This window comes from Plectrocnemia conspersa, unplaced genomic scaffold (genome assembly GCF_051122295.1).
Source record: "Plectrocnemia conspersa isolate PC_06_02 unplaced genomic scaffold, ASM5112229v1 ptg000009l, whole genome shotgun sequence".
Classification (NCBI taxonomy): Eukaryota; Metazoa; Arthropoda; class Insecta; order Trichoptera; family Polycentropodidae; genus Plectrocnemia; species Plectrocnemia conspersa.
In genome coordinates this window covers 23,035,823-23,052,927 of record NW_028277173.1, presented here as the reverse complement: position 1 = coordinate 23,052,927, position 17,105 = coordinate 23,035,823, and the positions used below count along the sequence as shown (strand labels likewise).

The following is a 17,105-nucleotide window of genomic DNA, read 5'->3' as shown; positions in this document are numbered from 1 at the left end:
ACACGATTATTTTATTAATAAAAAAAATATTATTTTATAGGTGGAGATGGCGTTTATCATTTCAAAACGTTGGTGCCATCTGTGGCGGCTGGGGCAATTATCGGCAAAGGAGGAGAAGCGATTGCCCAGCTGCAAAAGGATACGGGAGCTCGGGTGAAGATGTCAAAATCGCATGATTTTTATCCAGGTTTGCATTATACGATTTAGTTTTAGATAACTCTCAGCAATGTTAAAACATATTATAAAATGTTGAATTTTTTAGGAACTTCGGAAAGGGTATGCTTGATTACCGGATCAGTGGAAGCTATAATGGCAGTGATGGACTTCATCATGGACAAAATTAGAGAAAAGCCGGATCTGACAAAATCGTTCACCGATTTGGATCCGAAAGTGCCACAAGAGAGAGACAAGCAAGTTAAGATTTTAGTTCCTAACTCAACGGCGGGCATGATCATCGGCAAGGCCGGTAACTACATTAAACAAATAAAAGAGACGAGCGGTAGCTACGTACAAATATCACAGAAGGCTAAAAACGTTTCATTGCAAGAGAGATGCATTACTGTTATCGGTAAGTTTGTTATCGTGTCATAATTGGTGCATGGCATTTTGCTATGCAATTGTTGTTTCCTTTGATTCTTTATCGACTTTGCGACTTTTAATAATATGTATTCGTTCAACAGGCGATAAGGAATCCAACAAGTCGGCTTGCATGATGATATTAGCCAAAGTCGTCGACGATCCACAGTCTAATTCTTGCTTGAACGTTTCGTATGCCGATGTCGTAGGACCCGTCGCTAATTATAATCCGACAGGATCGCCTTATGCACACAGTCAACAGGTATTTTCAATTCCATACTCAGGATGATATACATTCGGTAACGTATTAATTGGTATCCGTTGCGGTTCAGGCGCACGCGTTCAGCTCGAGTACGGCATCGTTAAACAATAGCGGACTCGGAGGGGTCGGCGGCTCGGCGGGCGTTTTAGTAAACGGCGGAACTTTAGGAAGTCTCAATTTAACTCTTAATCTCGCTTCTCCGCAAGCCGCTAACAGTACGATAACATCTCAGATGTTGGATTCCATCAAGGTATATTATATTGTATGATGATTTTATCGATTCTATTATATGAGTTATAATTTATTCTATATTTCTTTCGGCACTACTATGTATAACGTTCCTTGTGAACATTTCAGAACTCGTTGAGAAGCGCAGGATATACTGAAACGGGAGTAGGAGAAATTTGTACAGCTTTGGGCTTATTAGCCAAACACGGTATTTTGGGTGTTGGAATCACTCCGTTACCGACGTCGGCCTCACTGCCGAGTTTGCCATATTTTCCACTCCCGACGGAGCAATCGGCTACGGCGAGCGTTTTCGGATCGATCGGTCCCGTAAGCCTTGGTGAGTAGTTTATTATGAACCTTAGAATACTATTTTTTTATTATATACGTATAATCAATCGTATGCGTTAGCATACATTGGTGAATAGTATTTCATATGCAAAGTGAATTATAGATATTTATTAAAGATAGCAAATTATGTCCAAAGTTTAAAAAAAATGAGCTTTCATAACTTAACAATGTTGAACAAAGGCACTTCATTCATTCCTCATGCTAAAAGCAACATTGAATGCAGCTGTAATGTGTATAAAAGGTTCTCAATTTGACCATCTGCATTTTTTCTATCGTTAACGCTATTTTTAACTATACGATTGTACGAATGTGTGTGCTTTTCTTTTAATTAATTTATTTTTTGTTACAAATCCTCTATTGGTAATTTGGTTCTATTCATTATTCTTTTCAGACGACAGTCAGTAAACTTCGGTGTATGGGATAATTAATGTATTTAAGTTGTGCGGAAAATGTATCATTGTTAGATTCGATAAGACGTCGTGATTTGTGTATGCTGAATGTATCATATAGTATCTTACTATCAAAATTCTTCTATATCTTGAAAACAGATTTGCGAGAGAGTACACCATTGTCCTGATTGTTTCCATATGAAAGTGATTCGATATCTGCAACTCACGTGTCATCCGTCACTCACAACTGCGAAAATTAGTAACCTTTTAGGGTTGTAGAGGTCGCTTGCGAAAAATAATGTGTCACTGGTTTCACTTTCTATAATCACTCTGCATTCAGTGTTGGTGAAGTTCTTCATTTTTTTATGCTGTCATAATTGCTTCGTATTAAAAAATCATGGCAAATTTATTTTATTCGTTTTGATGTGTTTCTTGATAAAAAATATAATTAACATTGTAAACATTTAAAGAATGTTGCATTAATATATATATATTCTTAAAGTATATAAATATATCTTTACCATTAGCTTGTATGAAGTTATAATTAATATATACATATGTGTATGTAGTTCGTTTGGTTTTGAAATTTAACACATCCACAGTGTCAAACGTGGATAAAAGCATATTTAAAGTGATTTTAATTATATTTCCTTTAATTTAAGGGTGAAACTCTTGATAAATGTTACGATTTTGATATTTAAAAATTGAAAAAGTTATGCGGGTTATTAGAGTTATATCAGAGAATGATTATAATTTTGTTTTAATATTTTAAAGAAATATATGTGTTGAGTTTTATTAATTATAACTTGTGTATTTTATAGTTTTGGCATCACATGCATGTAAATGTATATTTCCATTGTTTGATTGCTGTTATGAATTATATAATATGTATGTTCAAATTAAATTTGCATTTCATACCATAATTTACGATCATCTAGCGAAAGCTTTCACTTGAACTTATATTTGAAGTTATCAATTGTCAAATGTTACGATTCTGCTGTAAGTTACCAATTTTAAATTCAAAGAATGCCAGTGGAACACATTTAGCTGTGATTATTTCATAATATTATTAGACGTGTACATAATTTTACGATAATTATAATTCAGAATGATGCCATCTCGTTTTTAATCTTGTATGTACATATATGCATAATTTTATATGTCAAATGAAAGTCTTCGTGTTCACATCATCATTACCATTATTGATTGCTTACTTGCTAGATGTTGTAACGAAATTAATTGTTGGCGTAAGTGGTTCTATTTATTTATCAAAGGTCGCATTTAATGCTCTTTAAAAGAATCGAATTTGACACCGATTCAAACTTTGTTGAGAAATGCAAGTTGCGTATTGTTGAATCGATAACGTAAATATTCTTCTTTATTTATTAATGTTTAATATATATATATATACATATATATACGAAATTGATAATTCTTTAAACGGATGTAATTTGAAATGTACGATTCGTCATGTTTTGAATTAGTGTAGATATTTAGTGTACTAGAGAGTCAATAAATAAGGTGAATTTCAGTTTTTTATGTTTCTTTTCCAATTTTTGGGTCGTTTGAATATGTATAGAGCTTTTTCTCATTACGAGTTTGATCATCACGATTTTTAGGGCTTGAAAATATCTTCCTGCAATCATTCTGACCATCTGTATTTATATGTGCGATTAACAAAAAAAAAAAAAAAAAACAAACAACAAAACTGGACTGTTTGCATTATTGAGTTAGAAAGAAAGCGCTCGTTCAGATCTGTAATTTATTTTTCGAAAATGTTTTATTTTTTTCTAATGATTTCACTCTAATCGAAATTTAATGTCACTTTGCTTTTGAAGTGCAGTGCGAACCGAAGATGGGCTACGTATTTTGAATTGAAACGATGGCGCGCTAATGTCGTTTATATGGAAAACTACAAATACTACATCTCTTTGCACAATGCATTGATGCAGTGATGAGGGTATGAAGTAATACTGTATAATTTCACTAACTGGAATATTTCTATGCATTAGACATAATTTTCATACCTACATTACCATATTGTATAATATACTGTTCACTGTTGTGTTTTAAAAGATAATCTTATTTACAATTCACCTTATTTGATGATTCTGAATAAGAATATAATATGCAATTTTTACGAAAGCACATTTTAGATTTGTTTATTACTCAATAAAGTATCATCGTTATCGTTTCTTGTCATTATAGCGATCGATTCTTAAATTACATTGGTTATATTGTATCCAACTTTAACTTGTTCAGTTTTTTTTATATCATGATAATTCACAAATTCGCTCATGTTTCATTGTAGAATTTGTTCAGCGATTTGCCACTCGTTTCAAACATCTATTATCAATGTTATACGAAATATACAAAAAAATGTTTATAATTTTTGGATTTATTTTTAAAAATCATTGTTTCTTTTTATTATTTGTATGTGATAAATATTTGTTAAAATGGTAAGAGAAAATAAATAATTAACTACAACAGGAGTTATTATTAATATAATATTAAAAAATCACATGTATTTTAATCTTAATTTTTTCCAAACTGTCTAAAATATTTATTTGAATATTATATTTCAAAGTATCGATTGATAAACATTGTTTCATTAAATCCTCATCAACATTAATCATCAAGGCGAACTCCATTTTTTTAAACTTGTCATTTTTCAATCTGCTTTATTCGTTGTTGATATAAAATCTACCAAATTTATTGCATAATGTACATATTATACAGGTAATACTTCTCCAACAGCGCGGAGTTCGCTCGAACGTTTTGCTGCCGATGTAGCATTCGATGCAGCTTTTCGAACACCAGCTGTAGCGCCCATTAGCCTTAACAATAACTCTTTCGGAATGGCCACCGGCGGAGGCGCTCCGGGGCAAGGATTGGTTCCCCTCAGCAAGAGTCCGACTCCGGGAGATTTAGGTGCAAAAGACCAAAAAAACGTGGAAATAGCCGAAGTGATTGTGGGTGCTATATTAGGTAAGTTTTACTGCTCAATACTTGTGTGTAAATTGAACTTTAATGTACGAATTTTGTCATTTAAGGTCCCGGTGGACGAAACTTGATAGAAATTCAACATTTATCGGGTGCTAGTATACAAATAAGTAAAAAGGGTACGTTTGCGCCCGGTACCAGAAATCGGATCGTTACCATTAGCGGATCTCCGAATGCCATTGGCACTGCTCACTATTTGATCGAACAACGTATTAACGAAGAAGAAATGAAACGTGCACGCCACAATACTCTATCTGGCATCATGCAGTAAAGTTGCATTCCTCTCTTGCCCGTTTCGAATGAATGTTTTCGTTTTGATTCGTTAATTTTAGATTTTGTCATAATCTGCAGTTAGTAAAAAAATATATTTTACCAAAAAAATATATATATACATATATATGTATAATCAACATCATGTTATTTATTGAACTTGCAGATAAAAAATTGTTATCTAAATTTATATTAATATCTTTACAAGGGACATAACAAAGAATTATACTACCAGATCATTCATAATTTTCATATCCGGACATTTTGTCGAAGCGAGCTTTTCGTTTATTTGCTTTTGACGATATTTATTTGCGTATCATTATCACTGCTTTCCATCGTGTAGTTTTTGAAACACCGATTTGGTATCGTCAACGCTGGCTGGGGGCAAAAGATTCAAAAACGCACCTTTATTCGGGTGAAAAGTAACTTTCGTTGAAAGCTGAAAGCAAAATTGATTGTTTATATTTGCGTACGTCTAGTTTTAACATATTTAATGTTATTATTTTATAGATTTACGTATGTATATCGTATAATATATATTTATATATACACACAAAATTATGATTTAGTTTTGCATGTCTTAATTTTATCTATGTTTTATTTACAATTATCGATTTTATTCTGTAACATAAAATTCCTTATATTTATTTTCATTAAATTCAATGACGTTATTTATGTTGATATGTATACGTTAATTTTTTTCGTTATATACATAGAATGTAAACGTAGCTAATGGCCTAATTGATTTTACTTATTGCATAATTACTGTTTTCGATCTGTGGCCTATTCATTCGTAGGTTACTATTATATGAACGAGACCTTTAGGTTTTTGGACAATTCGTTCGGTGATTTATTTTCATTACCGTTTTATTTTTCTGTATAGCTTTTATTTTTTTATGAACCGAATTATTTTGTACAAGAACCGAGGCTGTGGCTACTTTCTTGTGTAATTATAATTTTTATTACAGTTGAAGAGTACCTTTTAAATATATAGTCTAGTGACTGTTCATCGCTGCCATAATATTAATTATATACGTATGTGTATTTGTATGTATATATGATAGATACGTACACATATGTATATGCATACATATGTATATAAAGATAAAATTAGAGGTAGTCTCTGCGCCCACAGCTCGGCCGGTACCGTTACCATTTTTTCATTTATTGCGTATGGCATTTTTCATTTCATCTCCAATACATTCCGATTATGCTTCTAAACTTTTCATTGTGTGTGACAAAAAATTAACCAAAAAAACAGTCACTGCATTTGTATATATTTTGAGTCATTTTTTCATTTTTAACCATATCACAATATGTTGCTTCTGATGTTCGATTTTCAGATGCAAACGTTCTTATATTAGAATGAATAGTACAAAAAATGAGTGTGTCTTTTAATTAAATTATTTTAGAATAACATTTAATGTGTTTAGAGATATTAATTTAATTGTGTTGCCATTGCATTGGTTATGCAGGATAATAATAAAAAAATTATCATGTTTCATACCATCGACATAGCCTTGAAATGTTGGCTGTGATATTTAAAATGTTGGTTGTCAATTTGGCTGGCCGAGTGCTGTGAGTGGATTGACACTCGATTTCAATGTAGTTACATTTCTGTATTGAGTGTTATTAATAAAAAGAGAATATGTATAAGTACATGTGTGTACGTGTACTATAATAGAATTTTATGTGAAAAAAAAATAGTAATATATTACAAATTTATAAATATAATAGACTAAAGTCGCAGAAATACGTGCCCTGGGTACATGAATTAAAAATCAGTTATTATTTGAGTCTAAATTAAAGATAGATTTGCAGTTCACGTTTGTTACCGTTGTAATAATTTAATGTTATTTATGTATATATATATATATATATATAAATATATACAATTAAAAGTAATAAAAATTCTTTTTCGTATTGAATTTTTGTGATATTGGAGTTTAACGTGTTGAGTCTTTTATTTGATAAGAAAACTCCATTTTAAAGATACCTGAATAATATGTATGTTACATACGTATATATATATAAAAATCATTCAACGTAATTGTATATTTTTGATTGATGTTAGAGAGTTTATCTTTGTTTTATTTAAATTGATTTGTTTTGTATAATTAAATGATTTGCCATAGGCTTTTTGAGTTGTTGGGTGCTTTTTGCAGCGTTAAATGGTTGATATGTTAGTTTTTAAAAGATTCTCAAGCGCGGGGATAAATTTGCTCATTATTTTTATGAACATTCCGACATAAACCTGGTTACCTATATGAAAACGGGGCAAGTTCATGAAGACGCATTGACGTCCTCGCGTGCATCGCCTGGCTCACATAAGGATGTTATTTGAATAAACATACATAAGTATGTATTCATACGATGACTTGTGTGCATATATAGTTACGTATGTTATAATTATTATCTGTAAAAAATACTTTAGATTATAATAATTTAATGATATTGAAATGTTAATGTTGTTATATTAAAAGTTGTTACTAATATTTGAGAATCTATAACATGAGACATTTTAATTAATTAATATCATCGGGACATTCAGAATTTAAGCAATCATGGCTATTGTATGAAATTATACTTCATATTTATACTAATATATGTAAAAAATTACCATTCTGTGATATTGTAATTTGTGAGGAGCTAGCCTGTGAACCGAATAGTGTTCTTTGCTCCCTCTGTCCTGCCACTTGTCACCACCCATTATTCAGCATAGTTTTCTTCCGTTTGACTCCTGATTTGTCACTTTCTAAATATTTCTATTCAACTATATTTAAATGCATGGTGTAATTGTTTTATCTATTTTCTTTAGTCTATTTTATTTTAAACATACACTAACTACATTGTATGCATACATTATTTTTATAAACATTTTCAGTTAATCACCAATTTAAATATTGGATAAGTAGTTATTCAATAGCACTTCTAACTCTCAGTGCAAATTTGTTATTAAAAAAATATATATATATACATAGTAAAAATTGTAATTGCGTATTTTAAGATTCTCGGTCAATTTGCACTCATTTTATAGCTCACGTGAGGACTAAACCTGATGTTATTATGAAATATACAAATGTTTAAAATTAAACAATACGAGCGAAAAATTTACAAAACAAAGTAATTAGTTAGATTTTTAAAAAATACATTATAAATGCGTAGGTATATGTGTATATATTGAAAAAAAATAGCAATACAAATATTGAAAAATAAACTGCCTAGGTTTGCTAAATGTATACAAATGTATGTAATTTGTTTACATTTAAAAAATGTGTGTATACATGTGTGTATGTTAAAATTTTAAATGATTCATAATTTTTTTTTATTACATGACAGAAGATAAAAATTATCATCCCTCGTTAGAAAAATGATCTCGATGTATTTTATTATTGACGTTATAAAAATACATGTGTTGAGAACTGGCTGTGAGGAATTCACTGAACTTGTTTATTTCGAACATCGTAACTAATCTTTGGAGCGAACGAGGGATGTTTGGTTTTGATCTTATTCATAAACAATAATATATTATTATGTTTGCTTATGGTTTAAAAGTCTCGACGAATTTTAATGAATTGTTATTGGAATGATTTTAAGTTTTATATGATTTGAGCCTAGTGTATTGAATTTAAAATAAATATATAAGTAAAGGCATATGTTTTTAGTTTTTTTTTCTTTTCATATAATAGATTGATAAACAGTTCTTTATAGAAAGTTTGCATCCCCGATGAATTCATAATTAGCTCTTTGAAAGTGAACTTAATACATTACACTATTTCATAATTCTTCAAGTTATATTAATAAATAAAATACGTAGATAAATTTAGAGAAAATATATACAAATTAAAAAAAAATCATTATAAATATTATAAACTATCTAATATTATTCTCTATTAGTAGATTGAATGTCACTAAACTGGTAATTGTTGTGTCTTTTTTTCTGTCTTATCTGTACACTATCGATACTGTTGAGAACTTTGACACGTCCATTCGAATTACCGCCTGATTATTTTGCGATAACAAAAGTGGAAACTGCCGAGAGATGAAAGTAAATTATATTAATATTCAGCTTTCAGATATGCGTGTCGACGATTTTAGCGTTATTATTTAAATGTTATTATATTGATTAAGTTGTTGATTTGAAGAAAAAAATATTTAAGTGGTATGTATCATACATTACACAAACGGTGATTGTTTTTTTCTCGATGGAAAGAGTTGGTTTTGATTGCTTTTGTTGCGAATCGAGTGAAGCGGATATGAAGAAGGTTTGAAACTTAGATAGGACGGTGGCAATCTACAATCGGTGCTATGAGTGAAAATGAGGTTGAAGAAAGAAATACACAAATCTTTTCAAGAACAGTTATTTCTAATTGAGCATAAATGTTTAAAACGTTTATGCCCCTCTGTATAAATGGAATTCGCATCGATATATATAAATAAATTTTAACGATTTGGGATCGACGGGATTATGTAATTAAAAAACGTGTGATGAATCGATTAGTTTAGATTCACCATATTTGATATGTTAGATTATGAACAATAGTTACCTAATAAGTTTACCATAAATTTTAATATATTAAAAATAAATATATGATATATATTTATGTGTCTGAAACACGTTTATGTTTTGTTATTTTATCTTTTATTCTATCCGATTATTTAAATTGTTGAAGACAGTGACAAAACAGTAATTTTTTGTTGTAAAGCATTAATGTCACTTAGCCATTATGATTGTTGTTGTAATTAGATTGTGTAAAAAGTAAAAGACTGTGTGTTGTATGTACACAAAATGGTTATTACTAAAAAAAATCATCTTTGCCATTTATGAAATAAGCATTAGACTGTGGAGATTGTATATAATTTGTTTTTATTGATTATTATTAATTTTATTAAATGTTTTATTAAATATATTAGCGATTGTGTAATTTCAAATGTACTTATTTGTGCCTTTCGTGAAACTTCAATTAATTTATTTCATTTAATGTCATTCTTATCGTTATTTTGCTAACTGTGTATCAATCTCCATTTGGCTTTTGCTACGTTTACGATTGTAAACGTTTTTAATTCATTTTAGAGTACGGAAAAATCCAAAATTGTTTTTAGTTTAGATTTAAACTCGACTTATGGGTTGTTTATTATTATATTATATAATAAAAACAGTAGGAAGAAGAAGTGTATAGATATGTATGATTACAACATGAAATGTTTTTTCCGCAGCACACATAAAATTTAAAGTGTCAGATTCTAATTTCACTTTGTGTGAACTCTGACTTCTTAATCGTTCCTCCGACAATCTGCTTCTTCTGTTATTCGTTAAATGAACACTCAGCAATCTGTGTCAAGTCAATTATAGCTCTATATAATTTTGCGTTCGAATATGTATGGCAATCTTAAAAAAATGGTATATAAATTATATAGCCTTAATGTTAAAATTTTACTTTAAAAAGTACATTCACGTTCCGGTGCAATGTTATTATTATAATGGTATGTGCAAGGATCCTCAAATTTTGTATTCAAATAAAATAAAAAAAAGTTTGCCTTTTACCAAATATGTGTAGATATGCATTATTTGAGGATTTTTACGTTTTTCTCGTGTTTTTGTCTTATTATAAAATAAACATTCTAAAACAGGCATGGTTGATAAATTATAGATTCATTAATTAGCAAAATTCCCATCTAATCTGGTTAGAGCCGATTGTGTGATATAATAAGAAGTCAGTTTCAATCATTCATTTGAATCTTCGAACATTGTTTATATTACATTATTCATGAAATAAATCCTTAAAAATTGAGTAATATTGTCTTTTATTCATATACACATTATCCTTGCTGGGTGGTATTACATATTACAATATATACCGAGTGCGGTAGATATCGTCTGACTGTTGAATAGACATTTCAAAACTCTTGAAATTCTACATATAATAAGCTGTGAAAAATTCATAATGCAGTAGCTCAGTGTTTGCTTCTTAAGCAAACAGTTTATAGTTATAATATTACTGACAGGATCCATAGCTATCGACTCTCATTCAAAGGTAGTCGATTTATTTATTATTTATATTCGCTAAAAATTGATTTTTTTTATGCTGATTTTTCAGTTAATTATTTTTGTGATATGAAATTTGTTTCCATTGATATTGAAAAAGCACATATGCCCAATAAATCATAACTCATATTGTAGTAAAAAATAATATAAAATTACATTTATACAAAAATAAATAAATATTGTTTTGTAACGTCTTTAACGTATAAAATACTTTTAATCAATGAATAATACAAATTTTAAATTGACAAAGCATAAATTATACCAACCAAATTGCATCATCTTGTCGGAACCACATGTCTTCCACAGCAATAGCATTTAAAAAAAATAAGGCTCAATGACGCCGCCTGACCACAATGCGCACTAAACAGTCACACGTTGCATGTGATGGTCTCTCATGAATCACATGAAGATTTTCCTCGCCCCGTATGCAGCAATTTTGCTAACTTACATACCCAGAGAGGGAAATGTGCCTCATCATAGAAGAATATGTAGGAGGCCTATTTAAATATATTTATTTATGTTTATTATGGCCAAAATTTGGCGGCACTCTGGTAGCACTGGCGCAACGGACACTCTTCTCATGGCAACCCTGGCGGGTTCGCAGCCGGTGCGTGCCTCGCACACTGTCCGTTTACACTTTATATATATTATAATACTTCATTAATTTTCAATAAAATACTACTGCAGCGGCTCAATCTGTGTTTAATTACCACCCATCTAACGTTTCTTCGCTCTTCATGGTTTTTGGGCTTCAGTTCTTGTGTTATCTGAATTTTATACGGATGTAGGTGCAAGTCCAGATACAAAATGCGCCAAAGGGAGCCATAAGAAAAGCCGTCAATATTCTCGGCTGAGCGGACGCCACGATGATGCACAGGTTTTATTCTTATAATACTTTCAGTCTCCTCAATTTTTTTTACTACATTGCGAATTGTTCACTCAGTACGATGAAATTGACCATAGTATTCCCGTAAATTTCGATACAGTTCGTACAGAATTGCTATTTCTGTAGAACAATTTTAACGCGTTACGGTGGTAAAGCAATCCATTTCATAAATGTGTTGTTACAAACTAACATTTGATGCTTTTAGCACATTTGATTATTGACAGCTGTTTGATTTACAATGCTTCTAACATAGGAAACTCGAATTGGATTAGCCTGTACTGCCTGATTTTTCATTAAATAAAACGACATTACATCCGGGTACTTCTAATATTATTTGATATTCGAATAGTTGGAATGGATATTTTTGAATGTATTTGACGGGCATATATGGAGTTTAACCATTAAATCTAATTGGTCTTTTCTGTAAGATAACATATATGTATAAAAGTTATGAGAGACTCACGTCGACATGCACTTACCCATTTCGAGAGCTACCAGCATCAGCTCTTTAATAACTTAACGGCCTGCTACAAACTTTTTGGTTAATCTGGACTCTTTAATATTTAACAACGCCACCTGATATTTGTTTTTTAGCATTAGAATTTAAATTGTAAATTAATTGGCTAGAGTGCAAATATACTTAAAATCTAAAGAGCTTACTTTCATTGGAAAAATAAAATGGTTGCATTCAACTATCACCGTTCGTAGACTTTAGATAAAATAGACTATAGATAAAAGTCAATCCTTAACTTCAATTGTATTGAAAACTGTACATTTATTTCTGCGATCGTAATAATAGCAAACACAAACGCAGAGTTCACGTCATCGCCGAGAACAGGACTGAGTCAACTGTATTAATAAATAACATAAAAAAATACACATAGAACAAGTCAAGGATTAAAATAAATAAAAAAAATATTACTTTAATAAGAGTCCATATGCTGGTGCCACTTCTCAAGGCGGCGAATTAATCACAGGACAAAAATGTTTTTGTCCTCTGTTGAAAATAAATAGACTCTATTACTTATAAAATGCCATTACTGAGATTATAAAATAAAATAAATAGACTGACCTTTTCTTAATATATTTTATTATATAAATAAAGGATATATAATTGATTCACAATCAGGCAAGGATAATATGTTTTTAACACCCTAGCATTTAAACATCACAAAATAAAATGGACGGAAATTAATACAAAAAAAAAACAAATAATATCAGATCAAAATAATATAAGTAAGTACATCAATCATTATAAAATAATTAAAAATACTTCATAATATAAAATAGGGATAATTATGTATTCACAGCAATTTGGAATCAACGTCACAAGATCTAATAATGTTTATATTTATCTTAAAATATAATGTACATGTTAAACAAAGCAAGGTTAAAATTTGCATAATAATCATTAAGCACAAATACAATGGAGGATAATTAAAAAGCTAACATATTCACTCATGTCATTTTGTCATATACGTATATGTATATCAGTTACAATTTGAAAATACCGATATATGATAATGCATTTAAAGCGACTAGCATTATAAATTATCATTTTTAAAATACTCCAATAATGAAATTATTACAATATTGGAAGCCCCGAATGTCTTTTGTAATATTGATATTTTTGCACTTATGTTCTTAATGCACTAAGATGCAAAAATTAAGCTAAAATGTAATATTATAGATCCAGAGGATCATATATATATTTATTAAATATTTATGTATTCAACGTGTTCTTATTTACATAACTGGTAATCTCGTAGCTGAATCATAAAATATATACATATATTTATGTCGATGACCATATCTTTTCATTGTGAATATTTACTTTTTAATTAATGCATGTCTTGTTAGATATCAAATTTGTAAAATACACGATTTTCATAAAAATGTAAAGCTTTGAAAAAGCTTGAGATGTATTCAATTATAATTATTTAGAAAAATATTATGAAAAATCATTTTAATAATATTATTAAATTTGGCTACACAATTTGACATGCTTTTGTTATTAATAATATTAATTAAAATTATTTGCTCATACATTTAGTATTATATAAAATCTAATAAAAAATATTATTTAAAATGCAAAGTACAGAAATAAAATCATTTTCGTTTCTAGTTTTAATGTCATAAAATTTATAAAAAAAACTGTTTTAACAAAATTATATTATATTACTTAAAAATTAACAATAGTCATTACAAAAAATTATTTGTTTATAAGTATTTTGGATATAAACTTATAAAATTGTGGCATCGTAAAAGCGAATGCTTACATATGTTACTGTGTAATTTTAGGGTCACAGCACCGTTGTAATGGGCAATGAAACCATTTGGAAAAAGTAGTATAACAATTAATGAAAACTCATCTCATATACTTTTCACGTATATATTTTTTGGGCTACTGTATACTTATTTAATAATATTTGTGGTAACTTAATATATAAATTATTCAATTATTCATTTTGTTGCCTTTTATACATCAGTCGAAAATAATACCTAACTTATTGCTTTGGATTAAAATATCATTATTTGTTATATGCTTGAACATTGTCTCAACTCGCAAGTTCCAATTCGGGAACATGTGGCTCGTAATTGAATCCATTGAAGTAAACGAAACTTAATAAGCCCGATAAATTTTGATTGGCGAACGTTTCTAAGGCCCTCGTCAATTCGGAAAATTTAGGTCTTTCGTCCAATCCGATCTGCCAACAGTCGAGACACATTTGATATAGCTCGTCGCCGATGTAAGATATCTGACCTGGTCTCATGCCTCTCGCGACTCTAGCCGGAACATCCTTGTTGGCGACCTGAGGGTATAGCGTTCCACCCAAAGATAGAAGTTCCCACATCAAACATCCGTAAGACCACACGTCGCTTTTGACGGTGTAATTAGTTTGTTTAAACATCTCTTGAGCAGTCCATCGCGTATAATCTGGTTTTTGGTTGATTTGATGTATGTGACTCAAGCCGAATCCGGATATTTTAGGAGTCATACCGTCCGCCATCATAATATTTCTACAAGACAACTTTTTGTGCAAAATTCGTTTACTGTTCAAGTATTCCATTCCTTTAGAGATCGCGGATGCGATTTGAAATACTTTATTTTCTCCGATGAGGCAAAATCTATTGTTTTGAATATCTCTGTGACGAGACGAAAGCAGCAGTTCTTTCAAAGTGTGACGAGTGTCTTCCAAAGCTACGTATAAAACATCGGGTAGTTCGCATATCCCGATTAAAGCGATTATGTTTTCGTGACCGTTGGTTTTTATGAGCAAATCTAATTCGCCCAACATCGTCTTCTTTTCTTCACGGGATAGATCACCGTCGGCTATTTCTTGTACGAGCGTAGGTTTTGGCATGGTTTGATGCTGCACTCTACCTCGCACAAATCGTCCGAAGCTTCCAACGCCCGCGTCGGATCCGGCTTCAATCTCCAAAAAGTTTCTAGGTATATTCCAAAGCTGCCTTTTCAAATTACCGTAATGATCTATTCTTTCGTCTTCGTCTGGTATGAACCCCGTATTTTCAATCTCGACGCACGGACCGCTCAAAACCATAGATTGGGTCAATCTTTGTCTTCGCGCTAATCCGATTCTTCGCCTCAACATTATAACCACCCCGATTCCGATAACTAAAAGAACTACTCCGATCGCTACAGCGACGCTCAGAGCCATCACTGGTCCAGAACCCATTTCATCATCGTCAATATTAAGAATAATGACTCCGCTCGTATTCGCGTATCTAATTTTCGTTATTCCCTTATGACTACTCACAATCCCGATAGACACTTTTATATTTTTCGACAGCGGCAACGGAGCATTAAAATAATTATCGCGAACCTTTTTATCGCCGATAATGAAATCGTACTGTACCTCATCGGGATCTATTTCGGCAGTTATATAATAATATAAACCTTCTTTGGCAGCTTCTTGATACGATGTAAGAAGCTCAGGAATGAATCCTTTTTGATGATCTTCGTTAATAACGACTATTCTATATCGAGTTATTGGACCGTTGAAGTTCTTAGCTTTGGGTATCTTTATAACCATACGTTCACCTCGCCTTTCGACGATCTCAGCAGCCGGAGGAGAAGGATCCGGTACTCCTATCGCTGTCTCCACTTCCGTGCGAGTCACTTGTCCGCATTTTTCCATGAACAATGCGCAAATAGATACACTATATTTAGTACCGGGATATAGGTACGACAGTTCCGTATGAAACGTGTTATTGGAGAACACCCATTCGATCGGTTTTAAATTACCTTCAGAATATGTGAACATAATTTCAACGTTTATTTTGTAGCCGACGATGAGAAACTTTCCTTCGGGTCTCTCCCATTTCAAACGTATCGTAGTATCCGTAACGTTTGCGATGCGGAAGTTCAAGGGAGGTCCAGGAGTAGGCTGAGAGGTCTCCGTCGAAAAGTCTTGGCCAAAAGCGTTCCATAATGTCAACAATGTTACAATTAATGTTAAATTGCAACGAGACATCGTGATTCGTGAAAATAATAGCACAAAGTAATTTATGTCATATGAAAATCAATCATTCGAGCGAGTTTCATTGACTAAACAATATAAACGGCGTGCCGGCGGTGACACACCCCACTCACCGCGCCTTGACAGTTATGTTTTTTTAAACTAAGCAACTTCAATTTTGAGCATGTGCAATTATATCAAAAATATAATTTTTGTTTAATTACAAATTCTGAATATTTCATTTATAAAAAATATTATTATTATATTATTAGGTTGTCCAATTAGACGGAGTGGTTTTTGCAAGGTTGGTTTAATCCACAATCTTGTTTCGACTATTCCAAAAAATATAACGCTGTTAAAATAGTCAAAAAGAAAATAGTAAAGCAGAGTTGTCCATCACACGGACCGCAAGTCGCTGTTAGATTTTATATTTTATGCGCGAAAAATTGTAAATTTTCCATTGTAATATAAATCGGGGTAAACACAATCAGCACCCTAGTAGTTAGTAGTGAGACCACAAACTGAAATCAAAGTTTGTAAACAAATGACATATATTTTAATTATAATTATAGATACAATCAATATTTACAGTGCCGGCCGGTGAAACATTGTGTCT

At 31.0% G+C, this 17,105-nt stretch overlaps 2 protein-coding genes across 26 annotated transcripts in view; one reads left to right on the top strand and one right to left on the bottom strand.

Moving 5' to 3' along the window:
* The window catches only part of ps (RNA-binding protein Nova-1-like protein passilla), a 47,034-nt gene extending 40,316 nt beyond the window's left edge, over positions 1–6,718 (top strand). For 4 of the 25 annotated variants that reach the window (XM_088192500.1, XM_088192505.1, XM_088192510.1 and 1 more), the window contains 7 exons: positions 41–187; positions 263–568; positions 681–838; positions 909–1,088; positions 1,196–1,403; positions 4,543–4,791; positions 4,857–6,718. In XM_088192500.1, the coding sequence (XP_088048626.1) occupies positions 41–187; positions 263–568; positions 681–838; positions 909–1,088; positions 1,196–1,403; positions 4,543–4,791; positions 4,857–5,077 (1,469 nt within the window). In that variant the 3' untranslated portion in view covers positions 5,078–6,718. Of the gene's footprint in view, positions 1–40; positions 188–262; positions 569–680; positions 839–908; positions 1,101–1,195; positions 1,404–1,805; positions 2,209–3,641; positions 4,291–4,542; positions 4,792–4,856 lie in introns of those variants that run through there. The other 21 variants (XM_088192503.1, XM_088192508.1, XM_088192511.1 and 18 more) reach the window with 16 other exon arrangements.
* Positions 6,719–14,114: 7,396 nt separating this feature from the next.
* Wsck (tyrosine-protein kinase Wsck) lies at positions 14,115–16,647 on the bottom strand. The gene has a single exon (XM_088192498.1). The coding sequence runs from the start codon at positions 16,502–16,504 to the stop codon at positions 14,567–14,569; it is 1,938 nt and encodes a 645-aa protein (XP_088048624.1). The 5' UTR covers positions 16,505–16,647; the 3' UTR covers positions 14,115–14,566.
* Positions 16,648–17,105: the final 458 nt, after the last annotated feature.